Source organism: Chaetura pelagica, unplaced genomic scaffold (assembly GCF_000747805.2).
Source record: "Chaetura pelagica isolate M959 unplaced genomic scaffold, ChaPel_1.0 scaffold142, whole genome shotgun sequence".
Classification (NCBI taxonomy): Eukaryota; Metazoa; Chordata; class Aves; order Apodiformes; family Apodidae; genus Chaetura; species Chaetura pelagica.
The window spans coordinates 3,738,327-3,762,779 of NW_009952973.1; the positions used below are offsets into that span (position 1 = coordinate 3,738,327).

Genomic DNA, 24,453 nt, shown 5'->3' on the forward strand with positions numbered 1-24,453 from the left:
GGCGACCTGCGCTTGGAGTGCCCGCAGCCTCTTTGCTACCCAGCTCATCCTACCTGCACTGCTGCGTGGTGAGACAATTCCGGCTACCCCAGCTTATAGGGGAAAATATAATCCAGCCATTCGGGCATATCCCTCCCCTCTCCTTCCCTCACGTGAATAAGATGTGTAACTAAGGTGTACCCATATATGTTTAATGTGTTATAATCACTCCTTTTGAACCTCCTGCCCCAAATTGCTTTGTTTTCCCCACAATAAACCTTGCTGTTGTTAGAAATATTGGTAAGCACTGAGCGAGTTATTCACTCGAAAAAGTCAGGACATAAGTTCCTGTATCCTCTGTGTGAGGCGATACCCGTGTGGATCTCTCAGCAAATCCTGATAAGTTAATACACTCCAATAAGGAGATATAATAGGTCACGGATCGTGACACCCTCCTATTAGCACCATGAGAAGCAATGATGGAGAGGTGATATCCAAATCTTTCCGAGTTTGCTCTGAGGACATAGAAGACTCTTGGCATAACAACAGCTCTTTTATCCAATGAGTACATGCAGTAGTAAGCGTGAAAAGCCTCTAGGAATCCTGACCTACCTGAAAAAGCACAAACTTTTAACTTGCTCTCATGTATGCAGCACAAAAAACCTAATCCATTTGGGAAAGTCTGTCATTTGTAGAGGCAATCTTCTCTGTGCAACATTAATGTGCACCACTGCTAACCAATATGTTAGTCCTGTTCGAGTAGAAATGTTAAAGAAAGTGGAGATGATCTGTAGTTGGGCCTGCACACAACCACTTAGAGAAATCAAGTTCCAGAATCGTTCTCCTGTGCCTCCAGCAAAGGAATGAAAAAAAGGAGGAGAAAAGGCAGACAATCAATTCAGACGGCCAAAGCTGGGGAAAAAGGCAAGGATGTTTACTTGCATGTGACAGAGACGAAAGCCAGTGCAGCTCCCATCATTGCAGTGCTTCATACTTCTTGAGCTGAAGGTACCGCCGTCTGAAGCAAGGATGGTTGCATGAAAGACACAGCAGCTCCAGGGCTGCAAAGTGGATAGTCTGGTAAATTAAGCTCCAGTGGCACTGAAATAAACACACATCTCAATTCAGCTCACCTCACTTCAGGGACGAAACTTCTGCCAGTCAAATGCCATACAGGTAGGGTTACCAACCCTCTTCAATTTCATCAGCTACTGCACATGAGATCCAGACTGCAGGATAACTGCTGCTTCTTTCCCTCATGGGCTTCCAGCTTTCTGCCTTTCACAGGCTCCCCACATTTTCTATTTTATATTGTGCTACAACTGCTTATCCAAAGCTTGTCCAGCCTCTCTTCATATAAATACAGGGCTTTCTTTTTATCTCACCAATAATCTTACTTGCTGAGTCTCCATGTGCTTGCCATCAATTCACATCTTAAATCCAGGCAGGGTAAAAGTACTGTTGGGAGCAGCCTAATATTTCCTCAGGTTAAAGTTTTGAGATTAAAAAAAAAATTAAAAAAAGTTTTAAATATTCCCCCAAACGGAGTTCCTGTGCAAGTTCACAGAGAAGGCCTAGAATCCTAATTGCGCTTGAAACAACAAGGAGATGCTTTCAAGAAATTAGCAGCATGAAAATAGTGCAGGATGTCACTAATCAACAGCTTTCTTCTGGCCAATTGCAGCTTTTTGCCTGAAGCCTGTGTGCCCTAACACTCTTTGACATACATATCATTGGTGTGAGAGGCAATCTTACGAAGACATCAACTCTTAGAGCATGGAAGTAACCTCTGAAAATAAATTAAGAAAAAAACAACCCACCACTTTAGTGATTTTGTTAATTACATCAATAAATTGGTGATCTATAATCACATATGTGTACACATATGATAGAATCACAGAATCACTTAGATTGGAAAAGACCTTCAAGATCATCGAGTCCAACCATTAACCCTAGTCTACCAAGCTCAGGACTAAGCCATATTCCCAAGCACTACATCTAGACGACTTTTAAACACATCCAGGGATGGTGACTCAACTACCTCCCTGAACAGTATGTTCCAATGTCTGACAACCCTTTAATTGAAGATCTTCCTTATGTCTAGTCTAAACCTCCCCTGGTGCAGCTTGAAGCCATTTCCTCTTGTTCTATCACCAGTTTCTTGTGAGAAGAGACCAGTATCTTGTAAGTCTCACGGAACCAGCACATATCAGGATTATCAGGATTTCACAAGCACTAAAAAATTTTTACATTTCTCTCCCCTGTTATTTTACAAAATGATCCGGATATTCATGCATTCTTTTGGGCAATAACTTCTACCCACATAACTTATTATTTATTATTTCAGTTAATTAAGGAGAGAAAAAATATAAACAATTCTGCATAAAGCTGTGTTTTTCACCAGCATCTCTGGCAACTGCAGAGGTTGACATGAAGTGTGTAACTCCTGCAAGCCCTAGCATCCATAAAGCTTGGAGATTAAGCCCTGAAGAATAAACCTGCTAGCTGCAAGAGGAGTCAAGTTTCTACCTTTGCCATGGAGGTTTTTACTACATTTGCTTACATTAGGAATTTGTGGCCATAGTACTGAAAGATAAGATACTAAATAGAAGACTCAAAGAAATGCAAAAGCTCTCTTGACTCAGACATATTACAACTCAGTGGCCAAACACAGCCTTATTCTGAAGGCATGTCCTGATTTACTGAGTTGAATGGGAAGCATTTAAAAAGTCTGTAATGAATCAGATCTAATAGCACAGAACAAGAAACGGCACAAACCATCTCCATGGCTTAAAAATTTTCAAAGTGAAATCAGAATGTCAGTTTTCACCTGGAGTTCCTCCCTCAAATAACTTGCCATTTTTGTCGTTTTCAGATTACTGCGGATATGCAAACTAGCTTTTCGTATATAATACCTGTTTTTTGGTTTCTATGAAATATACTTCAAGCAGAGTAATATCTAAACCATAACTACTTCTAAACCTTAATTTTTAGTGAGCACTATCTTCTTGTTTATACATCTCTCTTTTCTAAATGAGACTTGAACCAAACTTTACAGTGAGCTCTCCCTTCTCCATTCAAGCATGTGTATATATATATGCCATAAGAAAAAGTCTACCTTTTGTATCCTAGTAACAACTGCAAAATATTTTGGTTTCTGAACTGCAGAGAAACTTGCATTATAACATTCTCAAACCAAACGTATGCAATACATTTAAAACTAACTAGATGTTTAATTACCTCATGCATGTGCCTGTAGAAGGACTTTAAAAAGTCCTGAACTTAAAAAATTTAAAATCCAGTAGATAATATTTTTCTTGTATTATTTGAATGCCTTATACAAATACTTAGTCCAATTCAGACCATGCGCAATACTAATATCTATATACACAGTTTCAAGAGTCAAAGTGTGTGTGTTTGTTTATACAGACAAAACACCTGCTGAAAACAACTGGAAATAGACTGTATATAGGCAAAATGAAGTCCCAAAATGAGGTACACTTTATTTGACCTCAAACTCATAAAATCTCTGTTTGGAGGAAGTCCTACAATGCGCCTTTTGTTTGCAGTATATTGCTAAAGCAAACAAAAACTCTCATGTCTAAGAAATTATCATCTCTAAGTCTGACAGCATTAAAAAAAAATATTCATAGAGCTTTCCTAAACAAATTAATGGCTGCAATGAATAATTTAAATGTGTTGAACATCTGAGAGAATGTGCATCCTTTATAAGCATTTGCTAAAGGTTTGATTGAATCATTTGTAGCAGACATGGCCAGCAGTCTTCTACCTTCTACCTCTGTTGAGGAGAGCAGGTCAACACACACACACACAGTACTACTATTTAGGAGAATAGTAACTGTGTCCTCCGTGTCTCAGCATCTTCCTGTCAACTCTTCCTTACTATACAAACTACTCATCACAGAACTTCAGGAAATAAGTTTATCCTCTGCTTGTCATCTCTCATTTTTAAAGGCCATCTGCAGTCTCATACCTATTTCCACGGCAGAATTCTGTATTGATTATCTGCTGTTTTCTCCTCATAATGTCCTCACTGAGGAGTAAAACTAGAACCTGCCCAGACTTCAAAACTACATCCTTCCACTGCTTCCTGCTTTCTGAGTATGTCCAGTATCAACTTTCTATATTCCAGCTACTAGCTCCTGAGGTAACTTGTTGGGTATTTTTGTGCTTGAATTGTGCTTGTGATCGAGCCAGTAGGGTAGTTCATGACTGTTTGTAACAGTAATAACTACATCTTGCCCTAAAATATTCTTTCTTGGATGTCCAAAGATATATGAATGCATGTATGAGTAGACAGCTGAGAAAGTAGTTTTTTCAATTGTTGATATAAGTAAATAATTTACTTTCATTTTGTAAATATAAGCTTTAACATAAATATGTCTAGGGTCAATAATAGAGATGTATATTTCATTACATACCCTATCCAACACTTAGTTCTATTGGATAAATCTGATTTATTTCTCCTTTATATATAGTACAGTAGCATTGCAATTGGTATATTTTTTCCATTAAATGATACTTTCTAGAATGTCTTATTTTGATCAATGTCGTGTTACGCCTTCAATTCCTTTCTAGAAGGGAAACCTTATAAAGAATTGTACATGAAATACTGAGAGAATCTCTCAGTATTTTTTTTACAGTTCAGATGAAAAGTCACATTTAGCGTACAGACCTAAGATTTAGCTGAACTTTGGCAGAAAGGGAGAACAAAAAGAATCCCACCACAGATTAACTTCTTTCACTGAAATTTTTCTATTAAAGAAGTCCTGTTTGCATGCCTGTTGTAGCCTGAAATGTAGAACAGCTTTTACTTCAGTGAAGAGAAGAATATGCAACACTCTGAATTATGCTTTAAATGTGAAATAGCATCTTAAAGGAGGAATATAATTGTAATTGGACACGCAGTAAATGCAAAAGCCTCAGTGCACAAATGAGTAAATTCAAAAGGAGATTATTACAATCAGACTTCAGTGAGCACATAGATGTAGTACAAGGAATGTTTGCTGAAATCTTATTGCAAATGAGGTTACCATGATTATTAATCACTTAATTTATATATACACCCAAAATTCATACAGGAAACACACTTCCATCTGTTACATTTATGATTTACAGAAGGATTTTTTTGTTGTTGTTCAGTACACAAAGCTCTAGCTCTTATTTGACAGACAGTTGTTTATAAGGAACAAACAGTCAATGTAAGTGCAGCTGTTCTGAATAGCAAAGGTTTTGTACATTCTTCTATGAGAGGGGATGTAGTCAGGACATCATGTTTGCAGACCTTTCTTTCAATTACTCATTTTACTCAAAATACATGAATACTTACCAAAAGCTTAACCTAATGGAACAACAACAAGTGTTTGGAGTCAGGGAATGAACTGCTCTATAAGTTCCCTCTAGGTATTAGAAAGGAGTAGCTGTTGTTAAGAAAATGTTTACTTATCCCAGTAGGTTCACAGGAGGTTCATCAAACATTAAACACTAGGAAACATTGTTTATTACAACTGGAAAGTGCATTTGGCAAGGATGATGAAAATTACTTCTATAGTGTACGCAATTTTAATTTGATCCATCAGTATACATGTTAAATTGCATTCCACAACAGGATTCTGTTCATTTCATACAAACATAATGAATAAAAGGAACACACCCAACATTCCTGTACAAGAGCCACTGCAAATCAGAGCTTGTCCTGCCTTCAAGGTATAAAGTCCTTGAACAAAACATTAATTTACAGGGAAGGAACCTCAGCTCTGTCCTCATGTATCCATTCTTAGTGTCATTAAACCTGTTAGAGATTTACCATTTTTAAGATTTGTGAAGAAAATAATTTTAATTGTATACTTGTCATATTTAAATGTGCTTTGTATGTAGCATACGTAAGTCCAAAAAAGCACAGTAGAGGCTAGGGCTACATTGCCCACATAAAGATTCTCGCTTTGTTTGAACAAGTACTGTTAACCATAATGTTGTCCTGACATACTCTTAATATTCAGCTGTATCACTTCTATCTACATATTTTCCACCATCTGTAGCTCTTAATTCCCATCTCATGTTACCTCATTATACTTTCATATATATTACGCAACCAATATACACAACATCCTATTACACAACAACTAAAGGGCAAAATTAATCTGGAAATTATGCTTAATCAGAGAAATTTAAGAAAAACATTTTCAAAACCTTAGTATTTAGGAGTAAAATATTAAAAGCATAAATGCAAAAAGACAAGTATAGAAGTCCTGGAGTAGAATAAACAGTGTTACAGGGGAATAAAACCTGACTATGAGACAACATGAGCTTTATCTCCAGCACCTGGATGATATAGGCAGAAAGAAAGTGAATATTCAAGAAATAGAAAACACCAACAATGATAAAAGATTGAGTGATACATGTTTCTTTAATCTCAACAAGACTAGGCTGACAGGAGATGTGGTAACAAACATGTAAGAGAGCATCAGATGATCAGCTTTTCCCTGGTCAATCAATGACAGGAAAGATGAATGCTACATATTGGAAAAAAAATGTATAGCATGCAAAGCAATGCAACAGATTATTAGGGAAACCTCTGAAGTCTTCATCCCTGAACTTTAGGAACTTTACAAATACCTAGGAAGAATGAGCTTGCTCTATCTACTCCCTTCTCAGAGCAGGGCAAGGACTTAGAAAACATCCCACTTAGTTCCTTTTCAACCTTGCATTCGTGTGATTGTATTACACAAAAGCTATCTGGTACCCTTGCCTTTTTTAGAAAACATGTAAAATTATGCTGAGAGTAATGCTGAATTCTAGAAACAATTCTAAATCATTTTAAAATCTGCACTATTGAGTAGCTATGGCCCAACTCTTCTGCATAGATATGAAACCTCTAATACACCTTTTTTTCTCAGTGATTATTTCTCCATTTGTACAATCTAACCCTTGACATTTATTCTATTAATGCTGCAATAAAAATCAGTAACTGCATGCCTGTATACCTAAATATAGACTGTTTGGTAGAGAAATATGTTTTGATTTTTAATTGCTTGTCAACCCACAGGTCCTTAACTCATATGAGAATATGAAAATCAATGAAGCTACTCAAATTTTGGACTTTAATTTACCTTTCTCTTGATGAAATGTAGGGAGTCATGGGTTTTTAATAAAAGTTGATTCCAGGGGAACAACAGAAGTTTCTTCAGCAGTATCATTTACAATTTCTTTGAAGCCTCAAAATAGTATGTAATATAACCCACTTAACAAAATGGTTTTAGCATTGGCTATAAAATAAAAGTAGTTGCATTTCTGCCATGTTCTACTTTTTCATTCTCTATGGCTGCTATTTAAAACAAATCCTTCAAAGACTGCTTGGAAGCAGACTACTTCATTCTATTTCTAGGAGACTCCCATGAAATTTTGTGCTGCTTGCAGTATGAACAAATCTATTAAAATGGAAAGGTCGTATTTTAAGATACCACTGCAAGAGACTGTCTCAGTGTGATTACTGGTGCTATTAAAAAATCAGATTTTTGAAACAGTCTGATTACTTTTATTATAGTGAACAAATATATGTTTTTCCTTCATACACGCAATCCCTTCTAAGCTCTTTCCTTGATGCATGTAAAAAGAAAAAGAATAAAAGAAGGAAAGGTAAAACCTGCCAAGTAATAAACCTATATAATTAACAAATATGCTATGTTGTAGAGCAAATGTCATTCTCCTGAATACTGCTAGTAAATCAATTTACTTCCTTTAAGCATGAAAGATCTTCAATTATAATGCTGTCACTGTCCATAGACAAGGCCAAATTATCTCTAACTATTCTAGTCAACTAGATCAAGTCTTTTGATACATATATATATATATTAAATTACATCAATTGCTTGTATTCATAATTAAGGGTGACACTCTATTTAGCAGAAATGATGGAAAAATCATGGTGGTTTATGTTCTCAACCAGGCCATTAATCTTACTTGTAATGTTTTAAACAAGTCTATTCAAGCATTGATTATGGTTCCAATCCTGCAACCAGAACTGACTTGGAGTCAGTTGGATGTCTCTCCACATGCACAGCTGCATCTCCTTTCACATAACTTCTGTGTTCTTGCACATTCCCCATGCTGTAAAGCTACAAAAGTCAAAACACCTACCTGCACAAGAAAATAATAACCACACACTAGCACTGCACTAATCTTAACCATTTACAAACTACTGTTCTACCTTACTAGTACATTTAAAGAAGTTGAGGCTTGCGGTGTTTTTATTTATTTCAAAAGCATAATTTTAAGAGAGTTGTAAAGCTTCCTACAAAGGAACCACTCACTCTATTTCTCACTTGTTCTATTTTTATAAAAGGCTTTTTAACACACATTTGAAAATATTTACACAGGGAAACAAACTTTTATGCTTGTTTTTATAATTAAAATATTTTCTCAGTCTCATAGTCTCTTATTCTCTGATTCAGGAATACTGACTGTTTCTGCTGATTTCATGTAGAATATATGGAACTAATTACAGAACAGAGACATCAAAACCTGTGGTTTTTGTAAGCTTTAATTAATTGTGGTTTCACAGGCTCCTATTCATTGAAATATAGGAAGTGGTTAGATGTGGGGTTTATTATCAGTTTAAATAAAGAGCCAAAGTGTGAGGTGTTGTTTCCACCTGAGTTTTCCAGCCCATAAAAAATATGATTTTCTGTGAACTGTGAACATTGTTTTCATTCTGTTGAACCTAACAGCACAGGAAGTTATTTGCTGCATTAGCTTACTAGACTGAAACATACTGGCCAACCACTAGTTTATTGTTTGATCAAGACAGAAAGTGTGCTTCAAAACCATATGACTGAAAATGCTAATTTGAATGCTTGACAAAGCACCATTCCACAAATAAGCTGAATAAGAGGGTAAATTAAGATACTATTAAAAATGCATTATTTACAAGCATTGATCACTGAGTATATATAACTTGGTATTTTTTTTCCTGGGCACAAGGGACAAGAATTACAATCTGCTGCAGAAGAGGGGAAAAAAAGAAGGGGGAGGAAAAAGCAACTTTGCAAAGAAACACTGGTCAAGAATACTGACTGAAGAAGTCTGCATGGCTACTTTTGGTGGGATTTCTTTCACCTGTCCTGCACAGTGAAACCCCATGAGCCGATCTGTTTGTTTAAATATAGAAACCCATTCTGAAGGTTCACAATACGAAAAATGAAACATAATGGAGATGTACTGCATACATTAAACTTACAAGCAATGTCAAACAAGTCGGGTAAATTGACTTTGATGACTGCCATTGACTGCCATGCTTGGCTGAAGAAAGAGTCAGTCTAGTATTTGAAGAAAATCTTTTCTATTTCTGCAAATGATTATACAATTAAGATCCCCAATTGCCTAGAAGGAATTATTATCATGTTCTTAGACTTCTTCCACTATTTACTATTCAATTGGAAGCTGTTTTGCATCTTTCAGGTTATCTGTGCAGTCCTACTGAAAAAACACGAGAATCTGAACGAACAAATTAGGATACGTGAGCACAAACCACTTGTAGAATGGGATAGGAGACAAATTGTCCTTTCCAGTACATCCCTATGAAGTTAACATTTAACTTCCAGTTAGAAAGTCAGAAGAGGACATTTTGCTACTTAACAATCAAGGTTACATTTTCTCCTCAAACAACACATTAGTATTAGATATGTGTTACCTTAGCAACTACTGCATTTTGTAAAAGAGAATTCTGATAAATGAAGTTCTAGTAAACAACTGAAATACTGACACCTCTTATTTTTTTCTCCCACTACTCCACTTCTCCCACAGAAAATTAAACCAATTTTTTGAGATCAACACTGATAGTGATCTCAAAATGATAACATCAGTCCTGTTTTTAACCCAATTACCATTGAAGTTAAATTCTTCCAGGCAATCTTTACTTCATTGCTGAAACTGGTCCATGATGTATATATAATTCACGCAATTAGGAAATTAGTGGAATACGTAGCAACTGTGAAATAAGATCTCACTGGGGAGAACAATATTCCCAGTGTCATAAAAACATATATAGAAACAATTATTTGCCAATTAATTTATTAATACAATGTACAAATCAATAATCCATTTAAACTTTCATAATGTTGCCATTATTTTGATTATGTGGTCATTGTCTTTCAGACCCCAGTACCTAGTATTTCCTGCTGAAGGCAATGGGTATTGCTTGTTTAAAAATCTGCCTGTCATCAGTCATACTGACTCTGTGACAAAGAACTAGAATCAAAACATCTGAAGATTTCAAAAGCTTATAAATTGGGAAGTATAACATCATCTATTATTGCAATTTCAACAGTGTGCTTAGCTCTATATGAAGAGAAATAATGAACATTAAAACTGTAGGCAGTATCAAATCCAAACTGATGCGCTGTTAGAATAACTTTAAAATACAATTATTCTCCTGACAAAAAACACAGGAACACCATTTGTAACAGAATGATCCAACCATGACAAACTGGCACTGTAACTATTGCCAGTTAACCCCCCCTCAGGTAACTTAAATATTATTTTCTATTTCTCCTCTAACCAGAAAACAGAAAAAAGCTGCTACCCTTTTGCTGCAGCAGAAAATATCAGTGGAAGGTACAAGGACTTCACTGCAAGGAAGCCATGGCCTATCACATAGTTACTGGAGACAGAACCCTGTATGTGACAGAGTCAGAGCAGGGTATAAAATATCCAAACTGGTATGTTTGGATACTGACACATCACTTGGCATGATGTGTCATGTTTCTCTTTGGGAATTCTCCGGTTGCTTGATTAAGACATTAGCTTTCGTGACTGAATATTGAGAGAACAATTTTGAGACTTTCTTAAGTAAGCAGATTCTCAGACTTTATTAAGGAATTAAAGAAAAAATAAGAATGGATAGTTGTTGGGTTTTTTTCCCTTAAATCTGTGTTCTCAAAATTACTTTCCTCTGGTTTCATATTTTTATGATGACATCACATTGGTATTCAGTCACTCGGTCCCAAGTATTTACCATGAAATTTAGGCCAGCCCCTATCTATAAATTATCCACTGGCATTTTTGTATAGCACTAGCTTTGTAAATTATAGCTTTGTATGGCTTGCTTAATGATGATCCTTAGGCTTGGCTAATCTTTTTTTAAATTACCATTAACTCTATTAAAATGCCTGCAGAGAAAAGTTGGTTCTGTTCCCATTTGGGCAGTTTTTAATTTATTGATTTTCTGAATTCTAAAATTTGTAAGCAGTTTCAGGTAATGAAATATCAAACCTTGGCAAAATAAAAAGGGTGCCTACTTAAAACAATGGATAGCAACTACACTCTCAAAAAATAATCACAAAACTCCCTGTAAATGTACCTAATACCTAAATTAAAATTTGCAAAACCACCTATTTACTAGTGCTGTTGCATCCAGACATTAGACATTAATTGTCTTCTTCTGTTTAGTCTTAGTTCTATGAAAATGTATAAACAAATCCTTAACTACATAAAGACACATGCTAATAGCTAAAAAAAGTAACAGCTGATTTAACTTTGCTCTTTTCCCCTCATCACATCAACTCCAACATGTTCTTAGGCTTCAGATTAAGCAGGAATACAGTGATGCTCTGTAGTACATAGTCAGAACAGTTTGGTTTAGTACAGCAGAGCAGAAGGCTGCTGTGGAGTTAACAGTTGCTCAAAACCTGCACTTACAAGTTCAGGGTTTGCTTTTTTGGGGTTTTTTGTGTTGTTGTTGGGTTTTTTTTGTTAGTTTGTTTGTTTTTTGGGGGGTTTTTTGGGGTTTTTTTTTGTTATTTTTTTTTACAGTGAGCTTTGCACAGGGTTCAGGTTCACCTCTTCTCTCACATTGCCACAACATCAGGCATTCAGCCTGATCACCTCTATTGCATCAAAGATGCACAGGTTTGTTTCTTAAGTTCTAATTTTTTAAAATATGTTTTTTAAGCAAAGTAGTAAATTACTTCCAAATGTTATGTTTTCTTTCATCCATGTAGATACTTAGCTCTAACAGTAACTCAATTTTATATTCTTAATGATAATTTGGCATATAATTGAAAAAACCTCTGAGAATTTTTCATTTCTCTTCATACTGCTGACTTAACCATCTATCTGAGTTTTGGTGAAAAGCTGGGCTGTACTCTGAAGTGTTTTATACAAACCAAGAGTTTCAAAACACTCTTAAGAACCCTAACTGTATATCTATGTTGCATCAAAGGATGTACTGTTATTTCAGGCACCTAATTGCATGGGGGTTTTTTCTACATGAAAGGTGCATACAATTGTCTTAAGCAGAAGGACAACTAAAAAAATCAAATACAGTATTTAAAGTTATATATATTGACAGGGTGCAAACAAGAACAGATCAATGACAGAATTTACTTTGACTAAAAGACAAGAATTCCGAGCCAAAAAGGCATTACAAAGATGACTCAAGAACGGAAGTATTTTAATATTAACTTTTGATTACCCAGAACTCCTCACATTGAAAAGCCTCAAGACAAATATGCACACACAAATCAGAAGAGTTCAGAAGATCAGAGTGATTTTCAGAAGATAAGTTGGGGCAACCCTATTAACAGCTTACATATTAAAAGCCTACGTATATGCGGCTAACTGTCCTGCCAGTTAGAAAGTTAAAAATGTTTAGCGATTTGTCCTTTCTCCCAAGAAAAACAGATGATGACCAAATGACTGATATCTGGCTCAACTCAGTTATCTTACTCTCCTTGACTACCTAATCATATCAGCCAGCAGGGAAGTTCAAGGTCAGTTTCTCAGACTTAGCACAATTTGCCAACAAAAAAATTTTAGATGTTTAAAAGTTTCAAAACTGGTGACCGTCTTAGATCCACATGAAGGTACAATAAGTAAAATACTGGAAACATTTGAAAATTCAGATTTAAGAAATTGAATTTAATATGCCAACTATTCACAAAACCATGAAGATAGCAATATCTAGCAAAACTATTTTACCACAGCATCTGTCTTGTTAAAGATGGTCATGCTGTTGAAAGGGTATTTGTTACTCTGTTAGAACATTCAGAACAAGAGATGCCTAATCTAAGTGTTATCAAAAGACACCAGAGCTACATACTGGACAATAAAGTGTCAGCTTGATTTAATTATCTACACCACTACACTGAAATTCCTCAAGCCACCTAAAGGACTTCCTGAGATGAGAAAGAGAACTGTTTTATGTAGCATCGAGGTAGAGTTATTATGGAGTTCACCCAAGGAATCCTCTTGCAGCTGTGAGGGACATTTTATTAGGAACCACTAACTTCACAATGTCTGTAGGATTACATGCAAAATTTCTTCCAAAGACTGTGCTGTCTGCTTTCATACCTCCACTTTTCATGTGCCTTTGAACCTCATCTTCATGCACTAAATCATTCCCTTCAATTTGAAGCCCAGCATTTTATTTTTTCTCATAAATGATTTATTTTTCTTCCTACGATTTGTTGCCTTGCTCAAAACCAGAGTAAAATGAACACTCAAGCAGCCTGAGCATTCTGCCTCTGGAAATGTCTTTGGCTAAATAAATTGCCCTCCATTTTCACATGCAAGGTTTTGTTAAACTCTTCTTTTCTTTTAAACAACTACATCAGCTATCAGGAGCGAACATGGAAGCAACCCTCCTGAATTCCTTCTCCACCACTCCAGCCACAGATAATTGAAAGAACAGATGGAAAAGCTAAAAAAAACAACTTTCTCAACAAAAATCCCGGCTTCTTCAGCCAAACCTTTCATCATCATCATCATCAAGAAGGTTTTGAGTACTTATGAGAGGCTAACAAATGACAGCTCATAACTCCCATCTGTAATACCAGAGGCCAGGTACTGCAAAGACAAGACAGGTGCAAATTTTGGTATTCCCATAGTGCTTATTATCTACCCCTTTTCAGAAACAAAAGGATTTCTCTTAGCACCAATACCTCACATTAATATTTCCACAAGCAAACTCTTAACCCTGAAGCTACTCTACAGTGTTATGAATCTGTCAATAATTTTCTCCTGAGTTTAAAAAGGTGTTTTCACTAGTCTGTGTAATTAAGACTCTGCAGTTAGACATCTACAAAAGCTGCTCCACAGCTGATTTGATCTCAACTGTGTAGAACTGCACACGATTCAATTTTTTCCCATGCAATTCTGCTGTTCCTGAGTCTTTCAGATCTTGACCATATGTTTACAAAACATATGGATAGAACTCTGTTCTGTCCCAAATTCTTTCCTCTTTCCCGTTTTCATCTTTTCATACCAGAATTAAGGTAAGAAAAATTAGTACAGTATACATCACTCTTAATCAGTTGCTACCTGTTTTGTCAGGGGGATGGAATGGACAGGACTGTGGCATGACTAAGATAGTAATTGTGGATAATAGGGACATTAAATGAATACAGCTAAACCAACATAACTGAAAATTATGGTGCTGCCTGAAACCTAGTATCAAATGTACATTTGCTTACCTTTTTTTCCACTAGCAAGCATGTCAGACACAACACCTCAGTATTTGAAAGCACAAAAAATCTAGGACTGTGCCACTTACACAAGTAATTACTTTGAGATTGGGACAATCACTGTTTGGCATTTGTAGAGAAGCCATCAGTGTGCTTTTACAAAAAGCTGTGAATGATCCTGGGAACTGAAAAAGGGATAGTCAACTAGACAATTATGTAATGCTTTAAACATAAAAAGTAAAGATAAAGGTAGCAAAAATAAACCCTAAGAAACCCCAGCAGAGCTAAATGGCGCTGGGAGAACAGGAAGGTGGAGTTGGGGGGTTTTCTTTGTTTGTTTTTTTGCAGTTGGAGGAGCAGATATTTGGGGTTTTTTTCATGAACTATGCTAAGTGAAAAGTGGCTTATATAAGATTTAGTAAAGCATTAAAAAAAAAAAAAAATAATTCACACAAATAACTGAGACACTGCACTCTTTAGATCAATGAGGCTGAACAAACAAATGTGAACCCTGACTACAGAATAATTTTAAAATACTAAAGGAACACTTAGACATAATTGTGGAATATTTATATTGAGGTAGCATCCAACAACTCAAATTACATGGGATCAGTGAGTTTATACTTTAAGAGTGACACATTTTTATACACACCCATATCCATCTCAATTAAATGAGTTGTTTGAAGTTTCTTCTCTAGGAGATGCTCATACAATCTAATTTTAACAAAGGATGTTGCAAAGACATGAAGTTTACGTGGGTTCAAGGAGTAAATGGACAATCTGTCTGTTACAGATTACTAAACAGACTAAGCACACAGGCTCTGGAAATACTCTTCTGCAGAAAATAGCTGGCAAGTGGGGCACCAGAGGAGGGGTGAAGAATCACATCTGCTTGACCTTCTCCTAGTGCTCCCTCCCATCCATTTATGACTGCCACTGGTTGCAGGCTCCTGGGCTAGACAACTTTGGATTTGAATCAAGACAGTCTGACTTTTGGGAAACTGGGAAGGTAATTGGAAAGACTCAGACACTTGAGGTTACTGCTAACTATGTTGAATAATAAAGATTCAAATTCACATGCCAATACACATGATGTATTAAATGATAAAGACTAACCAGCTTTATCTGATCCTCACTCATTTGTAAAGAACTGTTTTAGAAGTGAGATTTTGAGAAGGAAGAGAGAATCTCTTTGAAGATCAGTTAAAGAAAAGTTGATACAAGTAGAGAATAACATATTTTAGACTTTTATTTATAGTTGCTACAGAGTGGCAGCATTATTCTTTCATTAATTTCTTCTGTATAATTGCACTGATTAGACCTAATTCAGTCCTTCTTGAGTGAACTTAATGGGAAAAAAAAAAAAAAGAAGCAACTAAAAGACTCAAATACTAATAAAAAAAAAGTTTATCAGTTCTTATAATGGTAGCCATTCATTAAGTAAAAAACTCACAATCTGAAATGTCCTTCAAACTCTGATGTCAAAATGCATGACATTGCTTATTTTTAAATCTTGAGTTTTGATATTTAATTGTGATTTATGATGAGTATGTAGTTTCATAATGAGGACTCCCAGAACACACTAGGGCTATATGAAAATTTAATTGTTGAAAGTTCATTTTCATTAGCAATGTGTTCCCTGCTTATTAGCAAGAGTAAACTTCAATGTCTATTAAATTGAATGACAAAATTAACGCCAAAGATAACTGCTGTAGTAATCCACAAGGCTGATAATACAACCCAGCACACCTCCCCTATGTATTCTTCTCCTGTTTTCTATTTTCTGCAAAATAGAATTCATTCAGATTGTTCCCAAACAGAAATAATGTTACTTAAGATCCCACATACACCAGCCAGACCACTCCCGGAGTCATGACATTCCAGTAGATTTTGAAATTGTTCAAAACAAGACAAAACCACTCTTATTTCTATCTTTAACCTTTCTTGTAGGCTTTTTGAAAACAACAGAGCACACAACATTAAAACATATTTACAAGATTTGGTGAACATTGCAATAAAGTAAATGATGTACCACGTAAAACCAATACTAATTTTCAAATTAAATAGGCATACATACATATAAAATTCAGATGAGTATGCTATGAGATACATCAATAAACATTCAAATTAATATAAAAAGTCCCTGACAATATAAGTATTTATTTCTAAATGGAAACCTAATAAAAGCCTTTAGTAACATACAAAAATTAAAGAAAAGAGCTTGTTTCGAGTATTTGAAATACTTTTAGTTTTCTAAACTGTTTCACGTTTTAAGGCATTTAAAGAGATCAAACATTTTTTACACTGAATCATGCTACTGTCTGCTTTTCCATGGGAGGAGAGGGTTAATATATGATCAAAGACATAATTTGGGGAAAGGAGCAAAAAGGGCTGCCTGCCTTCTCTTGACAATTTCAGTACTATCACTTCTGCTTGAAACAGGTTGGCAGAGTGATCTAACTTGCACATAATGCTGTTCACAACTAAAAGGAGAAGAGTTTTCACAACCTCTTCTCCATTTCACTTGTTTTGGCTTCCCCTCAATATTGCCTTTCAAAACTGACTTAGGTGAATGCTCCAAAACCAGGCACAGTTATGTTACTCATTAAGAACTCCTGAAATTTTCAGGAAGAAATTCTACTGAAGTTGTTAAATAGAAAAATCCAAACAATTCCACAAAGCATTTGAGGTGTGTAATATAATTGCAATTAATTTTGAAATAATTGTAACTTGTTTAGAAATTAAAAAATCAGCCTCTGATTGGGATGGGTGGGATGGCAAGTGTTTGTCCAAGAAAACAAAATTACTTTGTCCTACAAATAGTCAATGAAATAATTTATGATTATTTCAACCTGAGCCACTTTAAAACTAGTATCACAGAAAAAATCCGAAGTAAACAGTATCTACTATATATACTAGAAGAGAAACTATATTTGCATTTTGGTCAAAGGGAAAGGAACCTAGTTCTTCAGAATGCAAAACCAGCTATCATATAAGCATATTCATTTCATTTAGGAAATAAATGACAAGCAATTTGGTTCAAAATGCCTCTGTTACTTTTAGTCTCAGAAAATCCTCAGGTTGCTCATGTCAAAGACCTGCTTCTGTGAAAGCTCACAATTTTGCTAAACTCATTTCTAACTTCTCTCTGAGAATCTGCTTTACATGCACAGATTTTTAAGTATTTTATCCTGTTCATGTGACACAATGAAATGGACGTAGGAAAACAAGACTTTATGATTTGGTTAGGTAATATCTTTCAGAGGTTCTTTCTACTTTAGAGGGTTTTTTCCCCTCTCATTGTAGTACCACAGCTAATAGCCAGCCCCAGCTTTGTACTTTTTGTATTTTTTTTATTAACCTGAAGTGTGTGACTCCTATCTTCATCTTTTGGGGCAGTCTTTGATGTCTCATTTTTAAAATGTAAAAGGAATTTCTATTTAGACCTCACACACTGATTTAACACAAAATGAAATCTCCAACAAAAGAATTAGCAGAAAAATGTCTTTGATTTACAACTAATTTTTGCCGCAAACACACACAAAAATTGAATGATTGGATTTGCACATTAGAGCATCTTTAGGAGTTGATTTATCCAGGCTTTCAACTAATCAGTGGAAACACTGAATGCAGAGGCTTGTTTTTTATTAGTTTTTTTTTAAGTGTCCTTCCATTAGACGAAAGATTTTCACAGTCCTTTTCCACTTCATGTAGCATTGCAAAGTGCTAGTAACACTTGTACACTCTTCTGCTGCTTCATACCACCTTGGCTTAAACAACCCTGAAATTGTGTTATTTCTAAAATCTTTTGATTACTTCTTAAATGAGTGTAGAAAAGTTTTTGTTTAGGAGATCAACAATGTCCCTTATGATGTTTCTGGATGGATTTTCAGTTATTTCAGGCTTCTCTTAGGCTTTGGAACCAACATGTAACATACATACCTGCTGTCTGTGAAATTTGTGCACTTTTAGAAGGAAGGGAATTCTAGGTAAGCACTTTCCTTTCTCTGTTTTGTTAGCATGCACTTTTTCTATTAGTATTTAAATTTTATTTTCCTTTCACATTAGACATGCTCAAATAAAAAGGTTCTACAAACAAATTAACCTGCTCAACCCTAGAAAAGCAAAGCTTAGACAATCTGGATCAAATAAAGGAACAATTATTAGATGGCCCAAAAAAGATTTATCTGAGCAATATTAAATTTAATCTGCATTACTGTTAATAGCAAGAGCACTAACAACAGTATCTCTGCATCAAAAGAAAAAAAAAAACACGTCTCTCAGACTGAAATCCAGGTAGCCTTACAAGGACTGCACCAAAATCACCTGCCAAGCCACTTTTACACAAGGTCAGTCTTTAAGCAGCTTCTTGGACTTTTCATCTTCACTTGCATAGAATAGGGTTAAGTCTGTTCTTTGCAAAGATCTTTGGCATGATCTTTGATGACAAATGACACACTACCATATGCCAAAAAAGAAGGGGAATACAGTCACTCCCAGCTTCAACTTAAACTGGAGCTGCTTTGTTCTGAGTGCCTTGAATAATTAATAACTACTTTGGCAATCAGTCATGCATTCCTTAATGGCACCTCAGGCATCAAGTATCCCATTCACCCGCTCCCTCAAGTAACAATGGAGTTTATTACATCAAGTTTTCTCTGCCAACTTGTAACTGACAAACTTTAAACGAAACAAGTCACTGGGAAGACTGAAGCCCAAACATATATTGCAAGAGCTTATAAGGTTTTCCTCAATTGCATGTAGCTACTACATGGATTAGAGCTGTTACTGTAAGAAGGAGAAAAGAAATGAAATGAGAATTAGTTTTGCAATAAAGTTCTAGAAGGGTTTAGGTGGTATAGTGCCAAAAACCTGACTTTTAATAAATGCACAGCTGAACAGTCAAAACGGAGAACTGCTAAGCAGCCCTTAGTGACTACAGCAGCTCACCCGTAAGTATAGATTAAGTGACAGGGCAGAGCATGAAAAGAGTGGCTACGTATGACAGCTGTGCTGAAAGTAGCATAATAATTTTAAAATAACACAAACTACATTTTCTTATCAATAATAACCTTTTACAACACTTCCTTCCACTTCACAGTTTTCCAGACAAAATTAACTTGCAACTATAGCACAGAGGGAAGAAAAATGGAATTAGCCCAGAACAATAGGAAGTTCCAGATGTACACAGCGTGTCCAATTTGAAATAGAAGAAATTCAAATAATTAAACTGTACTTCAGATAGAAGCCTAAGAAGCTTTACGTTCTTCTCAGGGAGCATTCTGCTTGTATGCAGCATATGCACTGCTTTTATGAGGTGCCGTAAAATTCCATGCTAAACCTTTCCAGAAAATGATGTTGCATCTACTGACATTGGAACGGGTGCGAGTCCTTTTGCGTGACTAATTCTTAGAAGTAACATAATCAGATCAATAGCCATTCTCCCCCTACTTATTCATCATGTGAAAAGTTCATTTGAAATATAATATACAAAGTAAAAAATATATATACAATAAATTACAGCAGAGTTAAACAAAGCCATTTCTCTTGCTCTTTAAAAGACCTGAAAATGTGTCCTGTGCCCCTCTCTGTGTGTGGCCTCCAAATACAGAAACAAGCTTGCACTGTTTTATTTCAGTTTTGCTTCATTTCTCCCCAAACAAGCTCTCATTGCTAGTCTACCAGGCATCTTCCCCTCCCCCTCTTGTCAAAAAATAAGGGGAAAATATTTTAACTATTTAGGACCAGTTCATTGAAGTGAATTACCAAGTGCATCAGTTATGGTCCTGCAAGAATTATTTAAAATTTACACTCATTCCTATAGCTGACATCTTTTTTGTGGGGAGGTAGGTAAGGGGGCTAGAAATCTTAATTTCTCTTGAACTGTTGGAGGAGATAGCGTTATAGTCTGAAAGAAAAGCACATTATTTTTACATCAATTTTCAAACACTTTAAGTGCATGAAGCAGGTCTAAAGTCCTGAAAATCAGCAATAAAGATTTCTTTTACAATTTACAGTCTGAAATGTGAAATTGTATTTTTCATGGCTTATTAAGACACAATTTTTTATGAAAAAGATCAGAAACCTTTTAAAGGGAGAGCTGGATATTAAACTTCACCAACGGATAAGCAGTTGTTATACTGCACGTTTTAGGGCTAGTTAGTTCTGAATGCCAGTGACATGGAGGGGGCTGCTCTTGTTTGTTACATATGGCAGACAGCATGCTTGGTTGCTAAAACAGTTTGTGTGTGTACTTCTTATGCTATATGAGCTTTGTTAATGGAGAAAAATGAGGAACTAAAAATGCATCCTATGAGGTTAACTATTTTTGTCTACTTAATAAGTGATGTACATATTTTGAAGATTAAACACTTGTTGAGTGTGTGTTGATAATTTGTTATAACTCCTTTTCCCCATCAAATGTCCATTCGTACATCATGGTATGAAGATATTTATATATATACTCTCATATTTTTAGGTGCCTTTGTTTAATCAATTCCACAGAAACTGGATCATACATTAAGTCAGATAGATATGGGGAAGGTAGTATGTAATACTGCTGAGCTGCAACAACAAAATTTGGCATCAGTCCACACACACTTCTATTTAGGGACTTTCTTTTACCATTTTCTAAAAGTAAACATACTTACTACGTTCTGCCCTCAGATGTACAAAAGTTTAAACTTTGCCACGTTTCAAGCTGGTTTGAAGACCGACATTCTATTTAATTTCAAAATTCATCATTATCAGGTCATACTATTATTCTAACAAAAAGGTCTCACTCACCAAAGAGTCAAATACACATATGAAACCTTTAATCACTTTAGGAGTAGATCTTAGGTAGCATTATATATTTGAAAATACCCATAGGAAAACTACAGTAAATAACATAAATATTTATATCTGTACACACACACTACCACACTTCACTAACATCATTGTGCTAAATATATAACACAGAAGATTATGTATTGTTTAAAAGATACATGGAATTGTTCCTTGCTTCTTCTCAGTCACTGCAGTTTTGCAAATGGTGAGAAGAGGCAAAAATGGCAAAAGCAGTAAGCAACCCAAACGCATTTTGAGTGAAGCCCATGTCCGTCGGGTTACAACATAGATTCTTTTGACCAATTTTTTATTGAGCTTGCAGATATTTTCTACCAACCAAATAGCACAGACCACAAGACTACTTAGGAGAGTCACAAAGTAAATGATGAGGAATTTATAAAAAATACTTCTTACTCTCTTTAAATATGGAATACCTATTCTATAACAAGTCAACTCCTGTTCTGCTCCACTCTGATGTTGCAGAACATTTTATCCTTAAAAACCTATGAGCACAGTTTAGCTATCACAGGTATTTCATTTGATGAAAAAAGATAACATAAATCTGTTGACAGTGAAAATAGTCACATTTTAGAGACTGACCATTGTTTAATACCTGCACCTTACAAGTGTTAAAACAACTTCCAAGAGAAGTCTAGAGCAGTTTCCAAGAAAAATGCAGGGGAAAAGGAGACTCCTTGTCTGCTTTGCCACTACAATAAAACAATCTCAAAGCATAAGAACCTTACTGTCTTTAAGAATGAAGCATCATAAAACATAAATGTCTTCAATCTTTGTAACTTCCCAATGCTCTTTAAATGTCACACAGCTGAATCTTATGTCAATTTTTCTTCTTAAAGCTAGAAAAAAATATTTATTTCACAGTACCATATTAGGACTGCAAACATTTTACTGATGTTTCCACACAAATAAGGTCACAACTTCCCAGTCCAAAGCCATCCAAGAAGAACCACAAGAACACTCAGTTAGTTAAAAAACAGAAACTAAATGCCCAATTGTGGAAGACAGATTGCTCATTATTCTTTTCATTAAGAAATAAACAGCAATTAATCCTACACTATAAAAAGATCCTTTTGAGAATCAAAAGATTTTTTTTTTCTTGAAATGTTGCAATCTGAAACGTTACTTACTGGCATAAGAAGTGTATAATGGATGCAGAATCCAGGTTCAGAAGGAAAATATTCATCAGACACAAATCTTATCCTGATCTGGTTTCCTTTGGAGATTTGTCTGCTTGGCACACTACTGGAACCACACCAGCGCCCTAAAACAGTGCCATCACTAGGCTCTTCAACTTCTACAAAGTCATACCTGAACAGAAAAGAAAATCAAATATTTATTTACTGGAAAAATTTCTATAAACTTCCTGCTTTGAGCAATAAACTGACCCTGCAGTTTGCAATGTTTTGTTTTTGGGTTTTTTTTGGTGGTAGTTTATTTTATTTGTATTTTTGTTTTGGTTTTGTTGGGGTTTTTTAATGCTAAAAGTATGCTACCAAAGCCAGCTATTTAAATTTAGCTTCCTAGTTGCTACTGGCTTAAATACATACTAAAATCATGCAGTGAGGTTAAAAAAATAAAAGTCAAGTTAGCATTTTGAAGAGACCCAAGAGTATGGTTTTGTTTGTCCCTTTTACGGAAAGCAATTACAACATATGGAATAGGACAGAAGAAAGTCAGAGAAAAAAAGACTGAAATTGCCCAAGTGTGGCACAGTAATTTGTACTGCAGTATCATTAGCAGCATACTGCATGTCACCAGTGAAAGTTCAGGAGCTTTTTGGTAAAGAAAACTTGCCCCTTTGTAATACCAGTGGTGAAAAAGCTCCTGAAGGTTAAGATGGCTTAGGGAAATTTGGAAGCACATTTTGAGTTTATGCATATCCCAATGAGACATTTGTTGAGCTAAGACCTAGACATACTGCATATCAGAAATAACCCGTTATTTTGGCAATATAGACAGGAGAGATAAGGAGCTTGGAGAGAATGAAACGTATTAAGCTTTAGTTTCATTGATTTTTAAGATGTGGTCTGAGTATCTGTGGGGATATGTGAACAACTTCAAATAGGCCCATGAAACTAAGAAATGCTAGTGAATTGCCATTGATGAGTTTCAATATGCCACACAAAGGTCTCAATTTCTACTGGAAAATGTTTAGGTGGTTCCCAAGTCATAAAAACATTGAAAGCCATGGTTCTAGAAGGTATGTCTGGTTTCAGTGCTTTAACCTGTTTCATGTCAGTTCCCCAGCTGCCCACTGACAGAATAAACATTAAGAGTTTCAGCCGGGTTTCTCCTGCTTCAGCTTGAAACTCTCCAAGCCCCATCGACAACAGGACCTGGGGGTTTGGGAAGGGGAGAGGGCACTGATGAAAGCATGGCAACCATTTGGCAGTTCACAGCTGCAGCTTTCTGAGTCATTGTGTTACTTTCAAACCACAACTTCTAACCACAAGCATAACACACCTCTGAGAAAGTTTCAAGGTTTCTGATATTTTTGTGTTCCCTTCCATGTGCAGTCATACATTTAAATGCATCTCAAATAAATCAAAATTGGTAAATAGCAATGAATCCTTCTCAAGGGTGCAAACAGTCCTGCGTATGATGGTAGCAAATACTCCTGTTTTAAAAATCACACATACGCACTTTACCAAATATGTCAAGCAGTATTTAATGTGAAAATTATTACCTCATAAACATTTTCTGCTAAAGCTTTTTCTGGATTTTATTTTTCAGTAAAGCTAATCTTTATAATGATTCCCAGTTCCCTAGTTAGACAGCAGGCAATAAATTCTTGTGTGTATGTTTGTGCAAGACTGACTTGCACATTAATTATCTCCATTTAAAGGACCAGTACTTTTTCCACTTAATTAAAAATTAATACAATGAATATGTCCATTAACTGTGTTCAAAATCCATTACTGCCATACACCACAGTTTAAAATCTTTGTTGAACTTATGATACTAATTACTTTATCACCATCTTTTTTTTTCTTGTGTGTATGTTTGTGCAAGACTGACTTGCCCTTTAACTGATCCAGGAGTGTTTTACTTTATGATCAGGTACATAATTTATTACAAAAGCAAAGTATACATTAATTTTTCTAAAACTTCAGAGCTCAACACATTTATCAAATAGATTTTGAGC

The 24,453-nt window shown here is 35.5% G+C and overlaps 1 protein-coding gene across 1 annotated transcript in view; it reads right to left on the reverse strand.

Annotated features, from left to right (window-relative positions):
• Positions 1-24,453, reverse strand: part of PDGFC (platelet derived growth factor C) — a 54,542-nt gene that overhangs the window by 13,946 nt on the left and 16,143 nt on the right. The window contains exon 3 of the mRNA XM_009995990.1: positions 22,436-22,616. Coding sequence (XP_009994292.1) covers positions 22,436-22,616 — 181 coding nt within the window. The remainder of the gene's footprint in view (positions 1-22,435; positions 22,617-24,453) is intronic.